This window comes from Typha angustifolia, chromosome 3 (assembly GCF_048772165.1).
Source record: "Typha angustifolia cultivar Huaian chromosome 3, ASM4877216v1, whole genome shotgun sequence".
NCBI classification, from domain to species: domain Eukaryota; kingdom Viridiplantae; phylum Streptophyta; class Magnoliopsida; order Poales; family Typhaceae; genus Typha; species Typha angustifolia.
The window spans coordinates 15,001-42,374 of NC_133241.1; the positions used below are offsets into that span (position 1 = coordinate 15,001).

Consider the following 27,374-nt stretch of genomic DNA (forward strand, 5'->3'; position numbering starts at 1 on the left):
ACTCCGTGAGAGGAATCGGAAGATTCTTCGATGCTTGCTTAGTTGGGTAAGTGCGTTACACTCTTATCATAAAGCTAATTCACTAGCCCTGAATGAATTTGCGGTGCCAAATCCTGTTACATTGCCGAGGCATGTGACATTTCCTGGCCTAGACCAATGTGGCATCAACTTTGCATTCTATTGTAAGTCTCACATCAGTAGGAGTCTCTGCAGATTACCAGCTATACCTAGGTTTCTTCCAGTATTTTATAGCTCTCAACTTGTCTTTCCTTCTGGATTCAACAGCACCAGTTCGTTATAGGTGATTTGGCCCTCCTGCTGTTCTCCTTGTCTGACCGGTCTCAATCTGCAAGCCTAAGTTTCTTCCAGATTCCACGTCCTGAGATACTAGGACTGGAATGATGCTTGGAGTATTTTTTTTTTTTTCATTTTTCTCAGTTCCAGCTATCACATTCAGTAACAATCAATTCGTGTGAAGCTTCCTTCCAGCTATTTATTAATAACAATAAGCTCTTTGGGACTTCAGGTCCGTGCAGGTTGCTTTTCAGAGATGCCACCCACTTCCCTTCCAACACACCCACTTCTTAACTTTGTATTCAATTCTTTACAGGTGCGATTTCTCTTCTCTCCTTTTTATTCCTTTGTCTTTTTTTTTAAAATTAATAAACTTTTTTTCTGTTTCAAGGAGATTTAATACTTGACAATTCTAGTTTCTCATTTTCTTATTTACTCAAATCTTATTTATTTACATTTGTTGGAAAGGTATCTTCCTCATTTGATGTGGCCATCGAGGTTATGATTGAGCTAGTCAACCGATATGAGGTAATTGAACTCATTTCTTATTCCGGTTAGAAGTTAGTTTTCCTCTTTCCCTGGAATTTTTCTTGTTTCTGTTGATTAACTTGGTAAAACATTCGTTACGAATAAATATATCTTTTCTCTTTATTATATATTTTTTATGAATCTTCTGTCAAACTGAGCTTATTAAAAGTATATTCTCAGCTTTTGGTACAGAAAAGCTACCAGAAAATGGGTCTTAAATGGTTCTTATGTGGGCACTGAATTCTCTGAGATGTAGTCTTGCTTACTTACCTTGTCAGTTTTGATTAAGTACTTGGAGTTGTTGAAGGCCGTGAAGTTCTGATCTATAATTTCTCTTACTCCGTATGTTCGAGGAGATTTCCTAATTAGCAAAGTAAGTACATTGGGGTGGGGAAGATAAAGTGTAGCCGAATTTGATACGTTACTTATGGCATCCAAATATCCCCAAATTTTTCTCTTGACTTGATTCTCCTCCATGACTCTGTTCCCTTGAATAATTGACTACCTTAAATAACTTATTTATCAGAATATGTCATGCAATATAGCAGGGATCAAAGTTGAGATTCAATCCAACAATGATTTGAGTTTCATCGAAAGTCGAGATGTTGCTGAAATGTTTCATACTTTTCATATTCTGATCTCAACCAATCCAGAACCACCCTCGAAACTAGCAACCAATTGAAATAAACCTATAGCAATATTCTTAAGTAAGTTTCAGATTCCAAGCTGGAGTTGGCTTGACTCCATCTTGGACCTAACCCATTGTCAACACCGTTACTTACATGCTATTAAATCTTGTGTAATATATTGCAAAAGAATAGTACTTTCACAAATTTCTGGTTAGATCTCAAGATGAATTCATTTCATTTCGCATTGCATAATGATTAGGACATACAATGTTTTGACTAATTTTGTAATGTTATGTGGATCTTTCTAATTTGTTCTTATTCTTAATTTTCTTATTTACCTAAAGTTTCTAGTAATGTCTAGAATCTCTAGATTCTGGAATTTCATTCACTAAAAGAATTTTGAAGCTGATAGATTGAAACAAGAATTGCAATAATCAAAATACACTAAAATGCAAGGTTCGTCGTGCCAGTTGCACGTACTTTGACAATACCCTGTTGACACAGGGCGTGCCTGCTCAGCACACCCCAGTGTGCCAATGACATGACACATCTGAAATATGTCTTTTAAATTTTTTATACATGTTTTGGTTTGAATATATGATTTAAAGCTTATACCACATAATGTTGTAAATGACCTATACTTTTAAAAATATAGCAATAGTCTAGTAGAAACTAGAAACATAATTCAATTCATAATAAAATTAAACACATTCATTAATTGGCAATAATTCAATAATTGAAAACCAAAACTTAAGTAAATACGAATTGAACGTATTTTTCCTAATTTTTTTCCTTTGTAATTTTTATTTTCCTAAATTTTTTGAATTAAATGAATTTCATATTTTGTGAGTGAAATAATTTGGGGAAAATAATATTATCAGATATTTTCTAATATGCTAAAATTTTAAAAGTTTAAAATTTAGGTTCAAATCAACTCATAGAGTTAATTTAACATGTTCCTACAAATCTGAACCAATTTTGATCCGATTTGAATGAATGCAACATATTAATTTTGAATTATTTTGAAATTTGGAGCAAAATTTGGTAGAAATCCCTTTAGTTCCTATATTTTAAAGAAATTTTTTTCATACTGTAGCACGAAAATGTTAGATATGTGTTACTAGATATATTATTTGTGTACCCAAAATTAGTTCTTAAAATGTTAAAAAAATATTTAAGAACGAAAGAAAATCTATCTTTTGGTGGGATTTAAATATTGAACAAGTACTTTTAAATCCCTCCTAGATTTCCTCTTTTTCTTCTTCTTTGACTTCTACTTTTTATTTGGGAAAATTTCTACCGAAGAGACTTGCTCTAACGCTACTTGTGCTGGTCGACACATGCCATCATCTAGTTGTGCCAATGGCACAGTTACTGCCAGTTGTTGGTATCTCACTTATATGACAAACCTAGCTGAATGGATTGATTCTTAGTGCAATCAAGACCGTAACTTTGATCCATGCTCTTATTTGAAAGAAAAGTTTTCTAAGATGGTCATAAGGCCATTACTTCTTTATGGATCATAATGTTGTACAACTAGAAAACAACATACTCGAAATGAGGTTGTCAAGATGGATGCGTGGTGTTGCTAAGAAAGATAGAATACTATTAGACAAAAGTTAGGAGTAACATCTGTAGGATATAAATTACATAAGGATTGATTAAGATGGTTTAGACATGTCCAACGAAGACCAGATAATGCACCCAAGGAGTGACTTCATTAGATCTATATATATATATATAGATATAGATATAGATTGTGTGTTTTACAAGTTCAACTTCGTGACGAGAAAATGTAGCTACCTTGCCACCGTGAGACATGCTCCATTTTATATTTATATATTTCATACCCTGTTTTATGTATTTTTTACGGTTTAACCCCATGTTTTAACTATTTTTTAATTCTACTCCTGACACAAATCGATGCATTAAATATAGATGAACAAAGAAGAAGGATCCATATAGTCGACCCCAAATAATTGAGACCAAAGGATTACTGTTTTTGTTATATGATACCATGATCAAAATCCATCGCTTTATAAACTAAGCATCAAGCCAATAGATATAGGCGAGGGTTTAGGCCTTTAGGGCAAGATACAAGTTGCATAAACTGTTCTCCTATTCTAGCTCTTTGATTCTTATTTCTGTCCTTTTATATTTATCTTTTGAGCGTTTCTTCCGTGCCCTAGAGGTAAATGTTTATCAATCTGCAAAATAGGATATAACGGTTAAGATTCTCAAGGGTATAATAAGAATGCCAAAAAAATTAAAAGGTATTACTGGTTCAATAGGTAATTTTTAATTCTAAAAAAATATTACCTTACATGTTATTTTTTTACAATTATAGTATTTTAATAATTTATCAAATGAAAGACATATATATGCTTAACTTAGAGTAATATATATATATATATAATTAACTTGATGAAAGTTCAATTAAATTTGTCGTGATTGAGGCGATCGAAGTTGGTCATAATGGGTGCCGATGTAGGGTTCTTGTGGAGCTGGGTAGAGGTGTTGCGGTTGGCCATTAGCAAGGGTGGGTTGCAGCCGAAATGGAACTAGGAGAGGAGGGGCTGAGTTGGAGTGGGGGCTCTGTGGGAAGAAGCTACAACTTCAGTAATGGCTGCTGTAAAGTGGGTTGGGGAGCTTGGTGGAGGAGCTGAACAGATTCCTAGGATAGGCTACTAGAGCTAAAGGAGAATGGGGTAAGGGAGAAGACTACACTAGAGAAAGGAGTGAAGTTCGGTCGAAGAGGGAGAAGCATAGCTGGTGAAGCTCGATCTACCTTGGGGCACCGCTGGCTGCTAGAGGAAGGAGGTGAGAGCTAGAGAGAGAGAGAGAGAGAGAAAAAAATTAGGGCATCATATTTTCATAATCCGTGTTGGGTGCTCACCACACCTCTTTAGTGGCTACACAATACCAGTGAAGCCTATGACTTAAGTGGCCCAAGCCAAGTATTGCAGGATTACATGGCTAGACCCATCCAAATGCAGGAATAAACAATGCAGAAATTAAAATTGGACTCAACCCAATAGAACTATACTCAACCAAACCCATTAGACCCCTCCCCTAAGCTGGGTCATAACAAAATTTTATATCTTCGATCAGTTTTTAATTATTTACATATATCTCTCATTAATTTAAGATTGATTTAAACTAAAATTTGATAACATATAAAGATAGAGAATCAAATTTAAATTGAAATCTATCTCTTATAAAGGTAAAAAATCAAATTTAAATCGTCTAGTATTAAATGATATCTCCTATGATTAATCCTTAATCATATCTAAAAAAGAGAGAAATTTTAATAGAAAAAAGAACATGTAATCCAAAAGATAGGCGCATTGATCTTTTTAACTAATATATCTTTATTTTTACATAATGTAATTTTGGAACTGGTACCGAATATAGAAATTGGCTATTACAACCGTTAAATTAGAATTATGAATTTTAGAGAGGTATTAAAGTATTTGCCTTATCTTCTTCCTCTTGCACTTTCCTGTTCTTCCCTCTAAATTCTTTCCCACACAAACACACATGCCCATGCCTAGGCTCACATATTCACTTCTTAGCTGGGAAAGTCAACTACTGTAGTACAGTGATTAAGTGTCTCAGACTTAACATTCTGTCTTATTAATCTGTTGAGCATGCATTTGTATGAGCTCCTATTAAATTGATCTGGAGGTGATAACACTTTATCAGCATCCAAGTTGGGTTGGCTAGAGCGCAATATGAGAATATGCAGTCTTTAGCAATTGTCATTGATTGTTAGCTTGATGTCAATCTCTAGAAAATGGTACCATAATCCTGAGCCCTAACCATAGGAAAACTTGGCAAAGGGAGCGCTTCTCATGAAATACAGTTAATGGGAAATACTATATGCATTATTTGTTACAATCCTTGTTCCTGCATCTATTGAGCAACCTTACGATGTTCCTTAGACATGGAAAAGTTCTAGACATTGTAGAAGTTAATGTCATTATATCAGAAGCTATCTTCATTTCTGTCATGAATAAGGGAAAACAGTTTTCTAGCTAGATTCATAGCTAAGCGTATGTTACAACTTACAACTTCCAAGAAATATCGTAGAAAGGAATAAAATGAGCCTTTTCTCTCTAGTAGACTTCAACTGAAGGGTATTAATGATTTCGTGAATCCCAATTCTGGCGTGGAGAAACCAACCAACTTGTGTTTAAGACTTATTTGCCCACATCGTGTTTGTTCTTGTAGTACTATCTGCACATAATTTAAGCATCCTTGCTGTATGCACAGTTTTATTTAGTGAAGTCTGCTATTTTAAGTCATATTCTAGCAAACCCAGAGGCTGTCTTGTTACTCAAAACTTTTGTTCTTCTCTTTGTAGGGATTACCTCAGGTTTTGCTGTTTAGAATACAATATATTAAAGAAATACTTCTCCTTCCTGCTCTAGTAAATAAAGATGAGAAGATAATTGCTGGTCTCGCATGCTTAATGTCTGAGATTGGACAAGCAGTAAGTACTTCTGATGCTAATAGCATGTCACCATAACTATGCTATCCAAGTATCCATCCTCTCATTAGTAATTACCCTGCAATAATCATGGCAATCAAACATTTGTGAAGCTGTAAGGGCTTTGACTCGCTCCAATTTGTTCAATTAAGTAATCTACTTTTCTGAGCTCTTTTATTACGTATCAGGCTCCTGCTTTGGTTGCAGAAGGAAATAGTGAAGCACTTGTGCTTGCAGATGCAGTTTTGAGGTGAATCCATTCCTTCTGTATTTCTGCAATTCTTTTGTTAAGCTACTGAAATTTCCACTAGACCTACAAGTCTGTGCAATAGATGCTAGATGTCATTTATGTTTGATGTTTGGCATGGTTTCCAGACAACATACACACTTTTTTTTTGGCAGGTGTATTGCTTTTCCTAGTAAAGATTGGGAGATTGCAGATTCAACTTTGCAGTTTTGGTACTAAACTTCTTTGCTTGTTCTTTTCCTGTTTTGCAAGCAAAATTATTTTGGCAGTCTTATTCTAAAGTTCTCAGCATTTTTTTCAAGAACCTAGTACAATTTCACTAGTATAATGCTGCTATATCATTTCTGTAACTTCTTTGCATGAAGTTAGATATATAAATTATAAAAGCCATAAACATGGCAACACCCTCCATAGAAGTTTGTGCCGTCTTGTTAGGATTTTCATTGTAAGACAATTTGAATGATGCCCGAGGGGACTCTAAAAAGATATTTGATAATTGTGTTGCAAAGTATTGGTTTTCGTTTTGACCCATAAAAAGAATGAAAAACTTGGGTCTGTATTGGATAGGTTTAGTGTTTGAAATAAAGGTCAAAAGTCAAAACCAGCAATCTCCTTGATACAGGCTGTTCATAGAACTTGAGTCTGCATTAGAAGCAGGACTGTTCCATTTTGAGTGAAACTCCAAACTATGGATTGGTATTGGCAAATTAGATAGACGAAATAGGCTGAAGCTACTCCTTGATACAGGCTATCGTAGAAACAAACTACTCTTTTAATCCTTGTCCTTATCAAGTTGGTGCTTGGTAAGCTATACTTGTTCCAACTTATCCATCTTGATGCTTTCTCAGACTAAATTGTGGTTAATATCTTCCAAATCATTTGTTTTCCGTACCCAAGTTCAGTAAGTCAAGGTTCAAAATCAATTAGATCTAGGAAATAATGAATGACATAAAAGTCATTTCTTACTTGAGACCATTAATTGGAAGTACTATATTTCAATTTAGGGCATTCGGTCCATAAGGCTCCGTCAATTTATTTCTTTCAAGGATTTAATTGCAAAATTAGTCCTTCACATATCATATCTCAGTCTTGCATCGGCTCCTCTCTATTTCCTGATCAGTTTATTTATTAAATTTTCATCTTAGGCTTTCCTTAGTGAGGTATGTAGATCTTAGTGTAAATGTGTATCCCTTCTAATTGCTTGCTTTGGAAATTGCAAATTGATTTAGGTCCCTCATTGCTTTCTTCAGAATTTGCAAATTGATTTTGTATTCTACCTATATTTTGGATTTGTTTCTGTGTACTGCAGGTGCAGTTTAGCACATTATATTCTGGAAAATGCTAATAAAAAGGTTGTGGAAGAATTGTTTTTCCCTGTATTCTCTTCATTACTTGACACCCTTTTATTGCGTGCTCAGGTTTGTATACTCTTCAACAATGGCATGCCTGGTTGCTATATGCTTTTCATACCTTTTTTCTACCATCATATTCACTATTATTGTTCTTCTTCGGAAAATACAATATTTATCATGACAGTTGTTTCCTGCTGCTCTTTTACCAATCTTGAATCCTTAGATTCTAAATATTGACTTGATATTTTAGGTTTAATGGTAATTTACTAATTTAAGAAGAAATTTTATGATTTTATTAAACTGAGGACACTAATTGATGTGATCATTTTCTGCTTAATTTTCGAAGTTGTTTGAACTTTGAAACAGCTTTGGGATGAAAATGAACTGTGAGCAAATTTATATTATTCTATTTCATGCGGAATGAGATTCGCCTAAAACAATATCTTTCTCCATGATGCCTTAAAGTATGATTTCTTGTTAAGTAATTGATATTGTTCGTACTTCGTACATTCTCTTCACAGGAGCAATAGTGGTTCACAATGTAAATCATAAATTGTTCTTCCACTTTGTCATACTATGAAGCATACTGCAGATAAACATTATGGTTCCTTTTTTAGTATTTTAAATGGTAATCATCTGTTCTTTCCATAATCGTTGATTCTACTAAAGCACTAGCATCGATGATTGATCTTGGGTAAGGCCTAAAAATAGCAAGTCCATAGGAAGATTTTTTCTTGCTACTTCTATGTCTAAATGTCCAATATTCCTACTAATGTACACTTGGTTCATCAGAATACAATCAAGAGGTGCCCCAAATTAAAGTTTTTGCACATGTATTGGTTGGTGGTAAGTAGGACAAAATATACTCAAGAGGAGGAAAATTACAAAGAGAACCAGAAGAGCTTCAGAAGAACCATAAATATAGTAAAGAAATCCTAATATCTAATATCAAACTTTTGGATATATCTTCTTATGTTCTTTCATTTCAATTACATGTCCTGTTTTCTCATTTGGCATGTGAATGAGAGGTTACAAGCAAAGCAGTACGCCAGCATGGTGTAAGTTGAGATCAAGCAATCAACCAATAAGTAATTCACATATAAATATCGTATTTATGCCAGGAGCAAAAAATAATTAACATTTGATTTCACATTTATGCCATGCCTCTTTTTTGCTCCTGGAATTAGTTATGTGAACCTGGTCTGAATTCTATGCCTTCTTTGTGCTATCTTCCTCCATATTCCCTGGAATTCCTCTTTCTTTACATTTTTTGACCATTTTTTTATTAACTCATAAACTTTTCCTTCCAATCATTGCAAAACTGTGTGCCCTTCAAATACCAAGTTTCTTTGCTGTCCTCCATTAGAACAACAAGAAAACCTCTTTTGGAATTATAAATGCAAGCGGGTTGCTTCCTCTGAATAAAGTACAATTGTTCTTCCAAGAAAAGTTAGCTAAGGCTGGAACAAGATATAGTGATGAGCATAAATCCATGGTCTGTTATATTACCTTTGTTTCTTTTTTATTCTGGAAGCATCTTAATACACATTGTAAGTCATCTTTTGGTAATTTGATTAATTTTTTAACTTACAAAGCATGCTTTCTAGGTCTCTTTATTTTCTTCTTCCCTTTCTGTTCATTTTTAGATTATTCCTGCATTAAATTTTAGGCTTGACCTTTGTTTTCCTTTCCCTTATGCCAGTTAAGATAATCCTGCAGTTCTTTGACATCATATTTTCTACTGCAAAGTTAGAATAATAACTGGTTATGTCTACCATCTGAAAGCAAAATAAGTCAAAGTCATCTAAGATGTTTTGGTAATGTTGACTGAATAAAGTGCGTCAGAAGACTAGTAAGAAGGAATTAATTGAATTTCAAGATGTTGCAGGTCAAGTACAGATACCAAAAATTAACTGTAGATACAGCTAAGCATTAAATAATTCCTTATTTGTTAGAACAAATTTCCAAGAACAAAGTTAAGTACTTGAAGGCACAAACAGCTTCTTTATTGGGCTCCCATTAATTGAGCATGTTTGCTAAATGTCTATTCTATAGTACTAATGTACACAAATGGGTCTCTTCCAAATAAAGGCTAGTATGCATCTGCACATACATTATAAGTTTATTTAACCTAGATGCTTGAGTTGTCCTAGGCCACTTTGTAAGTTCATCGGATACTTGTTCTTATTTCATCCATTTAGCCCAACATTCTGATTATGCACACTTTTGTCTTTTATCCATGACTCCATGAAATAATCCTGTGCTATGTAACTTTTATGATTGAGAAGCTCCATATCCTGCTATTTTGCTTAATTGCTTTCCTTGAATAGCCTTATCATTTGTTTATCTCAGTTTGAGTACCTTCATTTTCTGTGTGTAATCATGACTTCATGATAGCATCAGAGATTAAAAAAAGAAAGAAAAAAAATTCTAGCACTGACATGAACTATGACATGCTAAGGAATAAAACACTAAGTTACAAGCAGAAATGTCTGGTTTGCAACAAGAAGAAACATCTGTATAATAAAAAATTTAGTAATAGATATTTCATGCTTGTATTACAAATGTACAATTTCTGGTGCAATTCCTGGTACAGTAGCTTTGCCCATTGTGATGATTCACATCATAAGATTATAGTTTCTCATCATTTAATTTAGTAGCTGCACCACTATTATTTTACTACTCTGTTTGGTTGTATTAAACTCCAAAATTTTCTTTTAAAAGGTTGATGATCCTGATTTTGATGGTGATAATGGAACACTGGACATATCTGATGGACTCATACACTTTAGAATGAACTTGGAGGAGCTTTTTATAGATATCTGTCAGCTCTTAGGATCTGCTACATTTGTACAGAAGGTATGGAATTCCATGTGAAATTGCTCCATTATGTGACATATCTATGCATATGTGTGACAGAAGATTATGAGTTTTAGCTGTCACCATATAGTTGATATTTCTGTTATATTGTCTGTTGTCTCTTTCTGGTTAGACAGAACCACAGCAGTGCTGTAAATGACTGCACGGTTTTAAGACATTAGTAATGGTTTTTTTTTTCCACTTATTGAACTGACACCATAGTTCATTTGGAGATCTACTACTTTTGTGTCCCATGTTTTTGAGTTAATGCATCTCGCAATAAAAGGTGTTGTGTGTGTGACTTTATTTATACCAAACAAAGTACAAACCACCAAGGACTCCAGTTTCGGCCGATCCCGAGTGGGATCGGCCGAAACGGATCGGGATCAGCTATGCAGGCCGAAACCACCCGCCTGTACAAGTGGCTGCAAGCAGCCACCTGCAGCAGCAGCTAGAGAGTGAGGGAGAGAAAGGGAGAGAGAGAGAGGGAAAAAGGAAGAGAGAGTGAGGGAGAGGGAAAGATTAAAAAAAAAAGAGGGTATGAGAGAGAGAGGGAAAAAGGAAGAGAGAGTGAGGGAGAGGAAAAGATTAAAAAAAAAGAGGGTATGAGAGAGAGAGAGGAAAAAAGGAAGAGAGAATGAGAGAAAGGGAAAGATTAAAAAAAAAGGTGAAAAAGAGAGAGAGAAAAAGATAGAAAAAAAGAAGTGTGGGAGAGAATGGATACTTTAGACTAACAGTTAGAGGGACAGAAAAGAAGAGCGGGAGAAAAAGAGATTTTTACTTTTTAGGCTTTATATGTGAGTAATTATTATTTTTTATTTTCTTATAATTTTTTTCTAAATTTTTAGAAATTTCTCAACATTTTTAATAATATTTAGAATTTTATTTAATTAAAATAGTCCGATCCGATACAGGCAGTCGATACGGCTGATATAGCTGATACAACCGATATGTATCGTTTTTTCGGACGGCCGATCCCGATCCCGATACCGATTTTTGGAACCTTGCAAACCACTACTTTGTACATATGGTTAATGCACAAACATGAAACACTGTCTTTTAAAAAACTATTGCTTTCTGTGAACTTAGAAAGATATCCTTGTAGGGAATTGATTATTGCTATCGACCAGCATTTAACTATATCCTTGGAATGATATATACTTTAGTCAAGGGGAAGGAGACTAGCTTGCTACTATGGTGGTAGTCCTATTTCCTTTTGGTTTTCCTATCTTTTTATATTCATCTATAGGCCTCCTAGAATCCAAAAATTACTCTAGATGCTTGTGTGAATCCACAATAGAACTAAGTGTTGTTTTGTTGAGTATTACTTTTGCAGTTCTAGGGCTAGTAAGAAAATTTAGGCTTCAAGTTGTTGTCTAACTTGCATGCTTTGTCAAGGAAAAGCTAAAAGAAGTTAGCACCAAAAGGAAAAGAAAGAAAGAAAAAAGACAAAGCCTTATGTCCAAAATTAATTGGGACAACAAGATAGGCACATATAATATCAAGTGTTGGTATGATAGTGCTACACAACGCATACTATTTCCCCATTAGGTTGTCGTGCCCCATGCCAAAAGGACAACCGTGCCATTGACATGACATCCATTGCTTTTAACTCTCTTTCCATCTTGTGTGTTCCTATTCTTTAATAACTTAATCTTAGGTTTTGCTACCTAGGGACAATCCAACCCTATTCTTCCATGCGCAACAATAAGGCCTCGTTTACTTTAAGAATAATATCAATTTTAGAATAAGTGTTTATTTTTATTATTACCAAAATGAGATATTTAAACAGAAAGAATAATTATTCTTGTGTGAACTTGTATTATAAAATAAGGGTATAATAATTACTTTTGATGCAATATAAAGTGAAAGAAAAGATGAGAAAATTATGTTTTGTTTTTTGTGAAATTACTATGAATAATTTTTTATTTGACATAAAGTAGGTTGATGGGATAGATAGCAAAAATAAATTAGTCATTAAGTGATATAAAATATAATTTTAATGAATAGTATTTGCATCCTAGAATGAGAATATTGTGGTGTTTAACTGTTATTCTAAAATAAGAAGTTATATTCTAGAACAAGAAAAAAATTATTCCTAAAGTGAATGGGATCTAAAGCAAAGAAACTGGAGATGCTATGGGACAACTAACATGGCAAAGGATAACGTTGAAGACATTGACCAGCAGTTAGGCAACGAACCAAGTTAGATCACACTGAGTTAGTGAGTAGCGGAGGACTGTAATAATTTTAAAAGGGACCAGAATTATTCCATTATCTTGACCAAGATTTACCACACTCAATGCCAAATTGGTGCTTGCTGGTGTGGAATCACCTACTTTTGCACCCAGTACTCTATTCTCTTTTCCACTGGAATAACCGGTAGCTTTTCAGGCTGCTAAATTTGCATTACTTTTGACATGGCCCTTAGAGCAGGTGGGATACTTCTTACTAAAAGAAGTACGATAAAGAAAGTCAGATCAGAGAATTCTGAAAGGGCCTACTTTTGCACCCAGTAATCTACAGTTCTGATCAGAGAATTCTGAAAGGGCCTACTTTTGCACCCAGTAATCTACAGTTCTCTTTTCCAGTGGAATAACAAGTAGTTTTTCACACTTCTAAAGTAGCATTACTTTTGACGTGGTGCATGGCTCTTAGAGCATAGGGTATAAGTTCTTACTAAAAGAAGTATGATGATGAAATATTTCCCAGTAAATGATGTCTTAAGCTTTGGAACATTCGAGAGTTCATATGTTGACATGAGAACTTCATGCCTCAGCCATTTCTGATGCTACTTTAGCTGTCGAACTTGATCTACTTGTGAAAGAACTTGAGCTTATTGTCCTTTTTCAGAGCTCATGAATATTGATAATTGCTTCTATTGTAGCTCTTTTGTGGTAGATGGGCCTCTACAGACTCACTAATTCCTTGGGTGGAGGTGGAAACTAGAATGTTTGCACTTAATATGGTGAGCTCTTTTCTGTTAAACTACTATGCTTTTGATTTTTCATACTTATGCTAGATAACTGTTCAACCTTTTCTCTTTCTCCCATAATCACATACTTGTGAGGCAGTGGTGCTCTTGTATTATAGTTTTAATTTCTTAGCTTGGTGAATGCCAGAGTACCACAGCAACTATTTTTAATGCATTACATTGATAATGTTAGAGTTTTTCCTAAATTGGGTCTTCAGAAGATTTGGGCATTCAAGAGTTTTTTATTGCCATAAACTATAAACCAATTACAAAATTTATTAACTTGTCCAGCCAACTTATCACTATTAAGCCCGCATTACCAATATTATGGATCTAGTTTTAATTTCTTAGCTTGGTGAATGTCTGAGCACTACAGCAACTCTTTTTAATGTGCTAATCACATTGATTATGTTAGTCTTTCCTAAGTTGAATTTTCAGAAGATTTGAACATTCAAGAGTTTTTTGCCATAAACTACAAACCAGCTACAAAATTTTATTGGCAAATGAGTTAACTTGTCCAGCCAACTTGTCCTTATTAAGCCCACGTTACCAATATTATTGGATCTGGTACACTATAAGAGTGCTATCTGTTTGAATCATCCCATTTGCATGGGTACTGTTGCTGTTAGATTACTAAGTTCCATATGTTATTTCGCACTTCTTTTATATTCCATATGCTATATGTTGTGGTGGACTATCATGTATGTTTACAATTGTATGACTTAGTACCTAGATTTCATCACCTTGGAGGTTTAATAAATGCCTTTATTAGTGAAAATTGTCATGGAGCATGTGTGCTAATTTGCTGAGTTCCTTGTATGTTTCTTCTAGACAGGATAGTGATAGTAGAGTCATTTCTTCTTCTTGATATCCTGTCATTTACCTACCTAGGCCATAAAGCGGAGCATGTTCCCTACTTGAGCAATTCGATCTTTCTTCCTAGATTGCTATACATCTAGGTGTTTACCTTCCTTTCAAGCTAGACTTGTTACGTACACATCCGGTACGTTATCTGTAAAGTAGACCAAGTAGTTGATCACCTTTTAGGAACTATATGAAACAATATTCAAAAGATTATCTTCTTTTTTCTTTTTCTCAAATATTCTATTTGGGGCGGACACCAAACTAGATCATTGGTCAAACATCATGAGATGGGGACTTTGATTATGTGATGAGAGTTTAGTCTTCCTATGCTAGGGTATTTTAGTTTTTTGGTCTTTTAGGGTTTGCTTATATAAAGACTTGTTATCTTCTTATTCGATGTTAATGAATGCTTCGAGATTTGAGATCATCTACTTTGTTTCTCGTTGGTGGATTCCAACAACCCATAGGCAGATTCCATGGGTTTGCTATTTTGTTCTTATCCCATTATCATTCTGTGTTAATTTTTGTATAAAGCCAAATGTCCTACTATATTTCTTTTGATCATTGCAATCATTGAGCCACACATAAAGAGATCATCGTCGTTGAACAACAAGAAGATCTTGTTAATCGCCATCGAACCACAAAACGAGATTCAATGGCCATCCTCTTTAGTTCTTTTGTTGTCACACTGCAAAACCTTTTACCGTCTTCTCTGCCTTGAAATTCAAAATTGTCATTGATGTTAGCAAATTAGTGGATTCCATTGGTCTAGTATGCTCTTAACAGGAAAGGATTAATTTTTTTTTTATTGTATCTATTGATTATACTTTTTTTTCTAACTAATATCTAGTTGAATGTAGAATAAAAACGAGGACCAAAAACTTCATTTGTCAGCACAAGAATAACACGAGAATATTACATTAAATATTATTGATTTTTTAAAACTTCTGCACTATAAGTATTGCTCGTTGGAATGTCTCACATAGTCTTTATATAAATAAGAATTTTATAATTCTCCTATGATATAACATGAATATTGAATATACACTAGAAGTATCGACACCAACAAAAGCGCAGGCACACCAAAAGTATATGAAGATTGTGAATATAGAGTATAATAAGAGTGTTATAGTTTTGGTAGGTATGTTTGATATAATGGTAATGATGATAAACTTATATCATCTTATAGGTGCATCTTTCCTGATATTCTGTTACCTACGTACTCAAATTCTACATAAAAACAATACCTCTCTAAGGAGATTGTGTAATAGGGGTGCATATCTCATTTTTATCATCGTGGTCATCATCATCATCATTTCTAGTCTCACAATCATCAATTTTATCTAAGTCTTCTAAATGATTAATTAATTAGTTGATTTAATGATTAACGAAAATAGAAAAAAAATTAAAAAAATGGCTCCACATGATATAATGACCGGGCACGGCTCGGCACAGGGGTGTGCCATTGGCATTTGGTTTGGCGACCGCAAAGACAGCGAATAAAGCAATGGATAAGGCAGCGAATAATAAATAAGATTAATACAAGGCTACTTTTCAAACTACCATGCCAAATGGCGTGCCACTACTAGCACGGCAAGTGCCAATCAGCACAGCCATCTATGCTATTCCATTAGCTACTCATAATTAATATATTTGTTATTTGCATGAAAATTTGTAGTGCACGAAGATTAACATTTTGTGAACTATAATATTGCACATAGTACAATATGGCAGGAAGTATTAACATTACACAAAGACAATTATAATGCACGAAGTATCATATTCCACAAATATAATACAATGAATAAGACGATTAATATGTGAGTTAATCCACTCATCCGTGGTCCAAGTGGAATAACTCAAATCTCTAATCCAAGTAAAGATCTTCACCTTTATTCATAAATATATTTATATTTTAATTTAACAATATACAAATCTTCTAAAGTTAACATCTAATTAACTTTGGGTCAAATTCAAGCCTAAGACCAGCTCACAACACTAAATAAATGGTTTGGCCCAAACCCAAACTATATAGGATTGGGATGTTAGTCACAACCCACACACATGCCATCGGTTGAGCCCTCTCCTGGCCCAAACCCAATGACTCACCCAAACTCAACTTGTGTTTAGGCTCAGCCAAGTGGATTCCAACACCCCCTTGGTGGATTCGATTGGTTTGTTTCTTATTGATGGCTTCTAACACCTTGTAGGTGGATTCCTCAGGTTTGCTACTTTATTCTTCTCCAATCATCGTCCTACATCACTATTATTTGGTCCTTTCAGCATTTTAATATCCAACTTTACCAAGGAAGTATATTTCTTTTGATGGTTTACTAGGGACAATTGTGGTATTCTTCTGCTCATATAGATTAACAGCCTGCTAATATAATTTTCTAAACTTCAACATATATTAATCTTGTAACACTTGTATGCTGAAATATATTTATTAATTTTAACATGAATATATACATATATTTATTTACAAATGAGCTCTAATGAAATTTGGGCCAAGCTAGGCTCTGCAACAGTTGGGCTGAGGATAGTTTAGTTGATAGAGCATATATTCAATTTGACAGTAGATCCAAGAACTCAATATAAACTAATAGCACTAAATCAATTAAGAAAAACTCTCAAAATAATAAAGAGGTTCAAAGTTAGACAACCCATATCCTTCAAAATAATAATAAAACGACTAGTGCGACTAATGGGAAAACCAAAGTCCCAATTGGTGGTAAAAGATTTCAAAAGTTCTATTAACTGCTATATCCTGTCGGCAACTTCTAATATATTCTTGGTGGTAACTGTTATCAAGTCACCTGGAAATCATTCATATCCTCCCTAAAACTTATAGATTGGCTCCTCATGTCTCAGGTTGCAGAGACAGTTCTACAAGATGGAAGCTCCTTCGATTTTTCAGTGGTTATGCATTTGGTGACAGTTCTAACGAATAGTACACCTGATAAGTGCAAGGGTTTTTTGGCCTTTGTAAGATTTGACTGCTCTCAGAGTTTTGCTTATTCAGTTTGACCTCAGATTTCCCATTATATAAATGTTCATGGTATTAATGCTCCTATAGAGATACAGATGGGTAACATCATTTGATTATCACTTCTAATTTTCTTTTAAGGTTTACAAATCTGTTGGCGAGGTTGTTGGTTCTTATTCAAAGTGGATATCATCTTTTCCAAGTAACATAAGACCACTACTGTAAGTGTTGCAGCATCCCGTGGTTGGATTCTTTTTGTTATGGCTGTGTTATTTCTTTACTAATCATTCCATTCAGTCTATTTTGTGCGTCAGGGATTACAGAGTCCATATCATCAAATGCTTGCTCATCAGCATTACGCAAACTTTGCGAAGATGCTTCTGCAGTGATCCATGAACCTCAAAATCTGGAAATCCTTATTTGGATTGGAGAGGTAATCTTTGTCTTCTAGTTCAGAAAAATTAGCACTATGATTCTGTTTATGGGTGGTAGTTCATCTGTTCATGAAATGAAGAAACAATTTAAGCAAGAACAAGAGAATACGAGGCAATGAGTAAAACCCGCCATACAGGATAATGCTCCAAGCCTCCAATAAGCCCATCGACCCTATTTGTCGTTGCAAGTTACAAACATTTTGAAACCAAAGGTTCCCTAGATCCAGCTGGGTTCTCATCTTACATAATACAACCCTAGAATAATTATCATCATTACAACTTCTCATCAACCTAAAGCTGACATTCCAAACTTTTGACTTTGAAAATGAATTATGGCTCCCGCTCCCTAGCTGACCTTTTATAAACAATTATAGGACTTCCTAAAAATAACATAATACATAAACTGCAAACTTACAAGATATATTCCTAAATTGTAAAAATTAAGCACTTTTTGTGATTTTGACATATTTACGGTTGCATTTGTAAATCAATTTGTTGATCTGATGCCTCTTACATAACCAAGTATACCATCTATGCAATAGTAAGAATGAACTTTGAGCCCTTCCTTGAATTTCAATCTCGAGGAACATGGTACTATATGCATTGGGAGTTTCAGTCTCTTCATCTATCAAATAAAGTTGATGAGTGAGACTTACATATGCTTCTTTCTAGAATATATATGTCACAACTCAAAATCAGAATCATGACTAGCTATGTACCTAATAAAACTTGAGATAGACGAAGTCTTAACATTTAAATTTCCACAATTTAATATAAAAAACTCAATATAAGTTAATAACACTAAGTCAAGTAATAAAAGTTCTCAAGATAATAAAGAGTATTACTAGGAACCTTCAGATCATTTGAGCAATCCAAACCTCAAGGATCTTCTCAATCATAAGCAGCCATACTTTTACCTTGATTAGATTAGTCGATCCCTTGAAGGCTGTTAGGAAGCCTTGAGGAACTTTTTGAACACCGAGCCTCTATCCAAACTAAGAGGCATAGCATCAAATGTAGCTTGGGGCTGTGATGTTTGCCCACTAATAGTCTGGACCAAAGTCTAGATAAGAACTGAGTTAATAGTATGGGCAGAAGTAGTCATTGGCTTGGAAGTAGGAACTGAAGTATGTGTAGGAGTTTGCACATGGCCTAGAGCCGACTCTTGTCTCCTACTCTTACCGGGAGCCATCCTCTATGCAACAACTCGTCAACATGTATTGTTCTTCAAATTTGGAAATAAAAGTAAGTATAAAACTACTACCTGAGGTAAGAATGACTCATGCAAACTTGAGCACATGCAATTAAAACTTGACTCTATAGGGTGGCTTAAACTTAGCTTTGGTACCAATTTTGCCATGGCCCAAAAAATGAAATCACGAGAGATCATAGTACCTTAGTAGAACTTGAAAATTTGAGATACACGAAGCTTTGACATTAAATTCCCAAAATCCACAATATAAATTAATAACTCCAAGTCAATTAATAAAAGTTCTCAAGGTAATAAAGAGGTTTAGTACTAGGCAAGTAGGCAAACAATGCCCATTCAAAATACAACTTATGCGACAAAGCAAAAGGGTCCTAAGTGGAGCTAAAAGAATCCTAGCACACTGGAATCTTTTGTCCCACCAATCATTATATGGAATTTTGAGAGCTTGATAAGCTAACAATTTTAGTTCAATAGATGAACTCACTTTGTATAAATAAGTGAAAACTATAATCCATAAAACATGATTTAAAATCCAAATTCAACAATTTGTAATACATGGGTAAAACCAAGCATGCTCATAATATGAATAGTAAGACAAGAGCAATAACAATGTGAATAATAAAATGATATCATGTTTCATAATGTAAAACCTCTCAATCTCAATAAATATCATATTTCTCTTCTTTGGGTTTGTGCTCTTGGATCCTCATTAATTAGAAGTCACCGTCGAGCTTTGTCGCTAATCTGGTTAGAATTATTAGAAGATGTCACTAGATGATAAACGCATCTTGTTTTTTTATCTAACCATTGAGGGATTAGAATCACTATAGGAAGATAGACTGAGACCGTTTCCTAACCCCGCTAGTAGCGATCAGGATAAATTTGTTCTCTAAACTTTCAGGTAGACTCGAGCCACCTCCGAATAATTTTCAATCTAGCTTGGGGCTGGTATCAAAGTAATACATATTTATAATTTAGATTTCACTAGATAAATATGATATAACATTGAACAAAGTATAAAATGCTAGAAAGAATAATATAGCACAAAGAAAGCCATTGCATGAAGAATCAATGTTTTGAATGGCATTTTTGGCAGCCACCCCACTTTCTCAATTGGCGTCGGCTAAAGACGTTTACCCACCTTTGCGGGTCGCCTAGGTGGGCCAATTTGGTGGGCTGGCAGTTTGCCCACCAAATCTTAAGACATTGGAAGCGGGTCGAGTTGGAAGCGAGTATGAGTAAGTTCTATATATATAAAAAATAAATAACTATCTTCTCTTTCAATCCTCTGTCGGCCTATCCCGTGAAAAGTGAACCCTAAACCTCTCTTTCTCTTCCTCTACGGCTTGGCCAGCGACAACAATAGAGAAGGTCTCTCTTACTATTTGGCTCTCCCAATCCTCTTCTCTCGAGCAACTATGAACGACGACAAACGTCGTGGCAACTATGAATGATGGCAGACTCTGTGGAGTGTGGACAACGGCGGATGAGTGGTTTGAGAAGGGGTTGAAGGTGATAAATGATCGGTATTTGTTGAAGCCACAGATTGCCTCAGACATGCTGCTCCTCTTTTTCTTCTTTTTCTCTCTCTCACGTTGGGAACCACCAATCTTTAGTTTCTTTTCTTTTTGTCTGATTTAGATGATGGGAGTGGGACGAAAGCCACATGCTCCATATTGGCCACTTGCTCTATCACTAGGTTGTAAATAGAGGTCATGTGCTCCCTTATATGCCACATGATTGAGCTCCCAAATTCTCTTTGAAGTCTCTGATTTAGAATATGTATATGATTTAGAAAAGGCCACATTGCAATTTTTCATTTAGATGGCTATGTGTTGTGATTTATTATTAAGCTTTTAATAAAATATGTATACATATTTGTGAATTATGATCTTTTGTTTTTATAGTTGTGAATTGCACTATTAAGAATTATTATATATGGTATATTAGTATATAATATATAACACATATATTATTAATTTTTTTTTATATTAAAAATGTTATACTATCTTGGCATCCGTCTTCCGCCTTTTACACTATGCTGTGGGGTGATTGCCCACCAGCCGCAGCCATCTTTCAATACACAGTGGAGAAAATAGTAATTCATGACAAGGAGTATACATATATTTTTGTAAAATATGATGCGGAGTAAAACTAGGTGAATCTACTCACCTGTGTTCCATGCGGAATAACTCGAATCAATAATCATAATTGGTAGAAAAAATTGACACATTTTATATCTTAATTTAACAAATGGAATTTCTAAAATTAAAAATAATTTTATTCTAACAGAATTGAATCCCAGATAGTTAGGCTGATATGTGGCTAGGCTATAATAACCCACTTATTATGCTTGCACAAGTTGGGCCTTGGCCCAACTAAACCCAATTCAGTGCTGAGCTCCCAGCTCAACCCAATTCTCTCGACCACAGGTTGGGATCAAAATGTCCCAACCCATAGCTCATCTCCTCTCTCGACTAAGATGGAGAAGAAGGTGGCTGTCCACTGCCAACAATCCAAACCAAACAGTGCCTGAACGTGTAAAGAATTTTTTTTTTCTGGTTAGAATATATCTACTTATTGGTCTAATAGGTACTAAGATAAACCATTAGAACTTGAAGGATGTAGAGAAAGTAACAATGGGAGGGCAGATAATTCACACAGATTTGTAAAAAGTGGGATGAACTGGATTTACAACTGCATATTGTGGAATAATTATCTATATGTTTTTTACCTGAAAGAATGTAAATTCAAAATTTCCTAACTTTTATGGGCATGACCATGATAAGCTACTAAGCCAAAGCAGCTGCTAATTTTCATATGTATGCAGTGCTGCTTCAATAATTCTGCTAATAAAAGGCAGCATGCCATGCACGTAGAATTCTGGCGATGATTATTCTTGTAAGATCTGATGATATATTCTGATGTTTTGACAAGCAGTTCTTTAGAAGTATGACTTTATAAGTTCAACAATAGTTGTGTTTTCTAGGACTTGGAGAAAAGGGACATACCATTAGCAGAAGAAGAAGAGATTGTTAGTGCTATAACTCTCACTCTTACTTCAATTCCTGACAAAGAGCTAAAGAAGAGTTCACTGGCAAGGCTGCTTTCTTCTAGTTACGGAGCTATTGAAAAGCTTGTATGTTCCCCCTTCTCAATTCATGGCTTCTTATATGCAATACCAATATTCATATCATTGCCTAGATTAGCTAATGTCTTTAATGGAGGCATCATGCTTATTTTTATTTTTTTTGCAGTGTCATGTAATATTTACCAAGTCAATTTATAAAACCCTGTGACTGCCAGTAGCAATATGGCGGAAGTTTAAAGTAAAATTTACTTTTAATGGAAATCTCAACATCTCTTCACATCATTGCATGAAGGAGCATTATGCACATATTTAGACACATACAGTTATATTATTTATTTTTGTTTTGTTTATTTTGGTTGAAAACATTTATCACTTGTTTCCAATTTCAAAGAGCTATCTTCTTTCAGTCAAAATTCTTGAAAGATAAAGTCTTAAGTTCCAAAAATATAGTGACTGTATATGGCTAATTTATTGGTCATCTAATACATTGTTGTCTTCTAATAACTTAGTTTTGGAAGAACTAATTGTTCTACCTTTTTCAGCATCATCAACCTTAACCTTGGCTATTTATCATAAGTTAAAATTAGGAGAGGAAAATGTAAATGCATGCTTTAATCAAGTTATTTTTCATATGCAAGTACAATAAGCTCAGAAACCAGCTTGGCTTTTTTTGGAAGGTCAGCAACTGGGGCTTAGTCAAATGCAAAGGTCTCCATTGGTAACAGAATGATTCGACCATTGTGTTTGCTCTCAAGTTTATAGTCGATAAGAAAAAATCACAAGTTAGATTGGATTTATAGCAGCAGGTGTGTCAGCAGATGAGCTGGGAAAACTCATCCATCAAATAGCAGGGTTCACTGCAGCATAAGATAAGTAGGAAACTGGAGGATACAGTCATTACAAACAATAATGCTAGTGATAGACTTGGAGATCTCTGTCCTTCCTCTCTAATGTTACATTAGTGTGAACATAGATTTTTTTAGAATTTGGCATATCAATAAGTGGATCTCTATAAATTTTTGAATCATAAACGGTGTTAAAGACATGACATACATTGTTAGTCATTATCTAAAAGCTCAAGTTTTTTTGGTTGGTTAATATTTAATGTAGTTTCAGGCTAGTTTGTTTGGAGGTCATGGATCTAAACTTCAAACCTTGTTAGCGCACTTCGACTAACATGTTGGAAATTTATCATGAGGCTTATGATAAAAGTGATAGTGATAGTGAAGAACTGGAGATCTGTGTATTTTATCCTTTAAATGAATAATTGGATAGTTTTTGGCTTAAGGCAATTTTTTTGAAACTGGACAGAACTGAAGCTTTAAAGAAGGTTCACATATCCAAGAAATTAGGAATCTTAATTGTGGTTAATTTACTTGAAATCATTGAGACTCTCTCAGATAATATAGATGTTCAATTACCAATTTACCGTTATCTAACAGGGTGTAAGGTCATGTTATGTACTCCATGAATCTGTGAATCCATGAATCCATGAATGTTGATGTACATAGTGGAGCATTTTATATATCCAAATAGAACTTGGAATGAATTGAAAGTAACGTAGATTTCCAAAAAGACTGATAAGACTAAGAAGCAGTTTAAATGTTTAATCATGCAAAGCAACAAAGGAGGATATTTGACAGTTTACTTAAAATGAAGCAACACTCAGAGTCAGCACGGTGTTTCTAATTTATGAATTTCTGTTCTGGAAACTCTGATGGTGCTTTTATAGTTTTAAAAGTATTAATTATGATAGTCTTATCTTCCTTTCTCTTTCCTGGTTTGTTGTCATTATTATAAGCTATGAAGTACAGATACGGTTACGAATATGGAGATACGACATACTGTTAAAAAATAGAATACAGATACGGCAATAAATAAGTTAATAGAAAAACACATTTTCAATTTATACCAATAAAGCATACATAAAAAGATGTATATCATTCTCTAAAAGTTCATAGACAAAACCAACTTACACCGTTAGATAATTCATACACTAAATAAGTTCATGCACTATGACACCAAATGACCAAAATGACTAGAATAAAGACAAAATGAGACTAGCATAGACATTGCTACAGATTTACAAAAGCATTTTTGTTTATATAAGTAATATAACATTAAAACATATTTTATTTTAGTTAATGGTCACATATCTCTACTATCTAACAATAACATACTATGAACAAAAAAAAAAAAAACAAAACAGAAAGGACAATATTTATGTAGTCTTGGGCATTACTAGAGAAAAGAAAACAGAGAAAAAAAAATCCGAAGCATATGAATCTATGAACTCAGTGAAAGAAAACATAAAAGAAAAATGCTTCTAGAAGCCTGCCAGCGTGGGATTGATGCCGATGGCGGAGAGGATAAAGAACAAATATCGAGGGGGTGGAAGCCATGGGAGAAGAGGAGGGAGAAGTGGAGGAAGGATTGATACCTTCTAAGAAGCCGCCGGCAGCAATGGAGGAAGTAAGCTTTGTCAAGAAGGGAAGAAGGCGTTATCGAAAGAGGAAGAAGGCGTCATTAGACGTTGAGGGAGGAAGTAAGTGTTGGTGTCAAGGGAGGAAGGAAGCTAGGTCACGGTGGGTTTAAAAATTACTCATGCCCAATTTTTTCTTCTCTCACTCACTTATATTGTCTTGGTAGGTTAAACAATTAATGGGTTTAACCATTTAACTGGCCCAATATACAACCAATAAACTTAAAAACGTATCCCGCCAAATCTTGAGCGTATATGGTCGTATCCAGTAATTAAATTATTTTTTTTAATTTGGATACTCCAGATACGTGTCTAGAGCATATCCAACCGTACTCGTATTCGATACGAATCGGTTATGAATACGGGACCTGTTTTCCCATATCGGTGCTTCCCAGATTATAAGCAAGCATTCTGTTAGCAAAATCTTGGATGTCATTTGGTTTTAGCTTTATATCTGCCTCTTTAAGGAGCCATGACATGTTCAATTTTCTTCATTTCCAGATGGTTGAAGATAGAGAGCAATCTCTAAGGCAAAGTCCTGCTGCTTATACACAAACGTTGAACCTTGCTGTCAGGGCTCTTTACAGGTTGGTTTATATTAATCTACAACATGTATATCCTCAATTTCTGTATGTTATGCACTTGTCACATTGTTTTAATTGATGAATCTAGGATAGCATTGGATTCCAAGCCAGATGTAGAATGTAATTTTCATAACACTTTTGTGACAAGAGTATCTAGGAAGGGAGTACTTCTGTTATCTTGTATCTACAGTTCAACAAGAAGGTGACACTGATGAGGACATTGAAACAGAGCAGGATTGTTAAAATAAAGAATTGCCTCTACTATGTTTTGTGATCTTCATATACCTTAAGCTAAATAAAAATTGTATAACATGGCTATGAGACCAGCCAGCTTTGTGGGCCAGACTTCTGGGCAACAAGGTCATTCAAAGTTTGCTATAGCTAACTTAGAATGCTCGGATGGATGAGTTGGTTACTGGAAAGGATAGACTAAGTATATCTGATAGAAGTCAGAGGCAGCACCTATAGAATTAATTGCATGAGATTGGCTAGATGGTTAGAATTTGTGCAAAGTGCAACGGAGGCACATAATTGATCAACAAAAAGTAGGTTCGTTTGAACTTTTTAAGTAGGTGTCTTGAGTGGTATTGAACGACCAATGCCAACTTGAAACGAAGTAAAAAGGGAATTAAGCACTTAGTTTGTCAAAGAACCTTGCATTAAATTTTCATGCGGTGCTTATGAGTTCAGGATATACGTATGCACTCTGTTATCATTATTTCAACAGTTTGATACAGAAATCGGTGCTATATTTTGAGGCCTTACTTCCTGAGATACTCAATATTTACTCAATTAGTTTGTTATTTACAGTTAGAATTAGATAATAGATTCATATATACCTTTATTGAGCATCACCCTGTCACAAAAGTGCTACTTTCTAATAATTCATATTTGGTTCTTAATTTATCCTCTCTTCGGGTGGCATATATATTATTCAAAGTCCTAATACCTGTCATTTTGCACAAATTTCTATTTAATCGTATTTGATCTAATTCATGATTATACATACATAGACATTAGTGTTGACTTTCAGGATGGGAGCTTTATTTGGTCATCTGGCAAATCCTCTGTCAACTGATCAGGTTGAAGATGACACAATTCTTATTCTTCTTGGAGTATTTTGGCCGCTTCTTGAGAAACTTTTCAGGTCAGCGCACATGGAGAATGGTAGTTTATCTGCAGCTGCGTGTCGGTCTCTGTCACTGGCTATACATACCTCAGGTAAGTCTTATGATTTCTTTTCTTCTCTTGCAGCGTCTTCTACTTTTTAAAATAAAGGAAATTCATTTGTCAAATTTCCATCCTTTGCAGGGCAACACTTTCTGATACTACTACCTAAAGTTCTTGACTGCTTATCTACAAACTTCTTGTTATTCCAAAGCCATGAGTGCTACGTAAGAGCGGGTGAGATAATTTATATAATTTTTTAACTGTTCTTTCAGTGAATATCAAGTTAGCACTCTAAAATAGATCTAGCCAGCTGGCATAGATGATGTCTCTCTCTTGTTTTGTTACTTCAGTCAGGAGCATGAAACAAAACTTATCTCAATACTTCTTAAATAATCAGTGTGCTCAACAAATATCTCATACCTCCACATCAAGATAATTGGTATATATTGCATCAAACCCAAACCAAACTGACCATAAGACTTCTATCTCAGTGTATATTATGGTCTATTTCTACACTACAAAAAATGTAATGCAAATAAGAATCTATATATTCTATGTCTACATCCTCTCTTTGTAAATTTTATCTTCGGAGTGTCATCCCTATGTTCGTTTATAATTTTCTTCTTCTCTTTTTATTGTAGAGATGGGATACCTTACATCACCAAATACTTTCTTTCTAGAGGATCTAACCCAACCTACCCCTGGTCCCACTACTGCCATTGCTTCTAACTCCCAAGTCCAAGCCTATATTATTCTCTCTTTCAAATTCACTGATCTGGACTGACTAACCTTATAATATTTTTTTATTAATCTCCTCCATGTAAGTTTCTTTACGTTTTTCATTGTTATTCTCATTTGTCAATTATGAACCGACCACGAGGGTCGAATCAGCTAGGTCGAGTCAAGTCTAGTTAATTGATTTTTGTTTATTGCTTTTAATCTCAAATTAAAGCAGATGTAAACCCAGTAGGGCAAATTGGATCTAATCTACTACAACTCTACTCCTATAAATAGAGCTTATGAGTTAATTATTATCATGGAATGAAAATGAATTAGATCCGATGTAGTACGAGAACTTTTAGGCCATGTTGACTAAGCTGACTTAGTTAACAATAGTTTGAACTTACCGAAAAGAGTTTGAACGAATCTGCAACCGAGTCACCGATTGGTGGGACTCA

General features: G+C 34.6%; 1 protein-coding gene across 3 annotated transcripts in view; it reads left to right on the forward strand.

Annotated features, from left to right (window-relative positions):
* Positions 1–27,374, forward strand: part of LOC140758347 (transportin MOS14) — a 42,602-nt gene that overhangs the window by 1,391 nt on the left and 13,837 nt on the right. For all 3 annotated transcript variants that reach the window (XM_073094476.1, XM_073094474.1, XM_073094475.1), the window contains exons 4-19: positions 1–46; positions 527–610; positions 763–822; positions 5,818–5,946; positions 6,132–6,193; positions 6,346–6,402; positions 7,500–7,608; positions 10,267–10,401; positions 13,289–13,369; positions 17,111–17,224; positions 17,367–17,446; positions 17,523–17,658; positions 21,859–22,008; positions 24,944–25,029; positions 26,060–26,247; positions 26,338–26,430. The exon at positions 1–46 is cut by the window's left edge and continues 71 nt beyond it. In XM_073094476.1, the coding sequence (XP_072950577.1) occupies positions 1–46; positions 527–610; positions 763–822; positions 5,818–5,946; positions 6,132–6,193; positions 6,346–6,402; positions 7,500–7,608; positions 10,267–10,401; positions 13,289–13,369; positions 17,111–17,224; positions 17,367–17,446; positions 17,523–17,658; positions 21,859–22,008; positions 24,944–25,029; positions 26,060–26,247; positions 26,338–26,430 (1,610 nt within the window). The remainder of the gene's footprint in view (positions 47–526; positions 611–762; positions 823–5,817; positions 5,947–6,131; positions 6,194–6,345; positions 6,403–7,499; positions 7,609–10,266; positions 10,402–13,288; positions 13,370–17,110; positions 17,225–17,366; positions 17,447–17,522; positions 17,659–21,858; positions 22,009–24,943; positions 25,030–26,059; positions 26,248–26,337; positions 26,431–27,374) is intronic.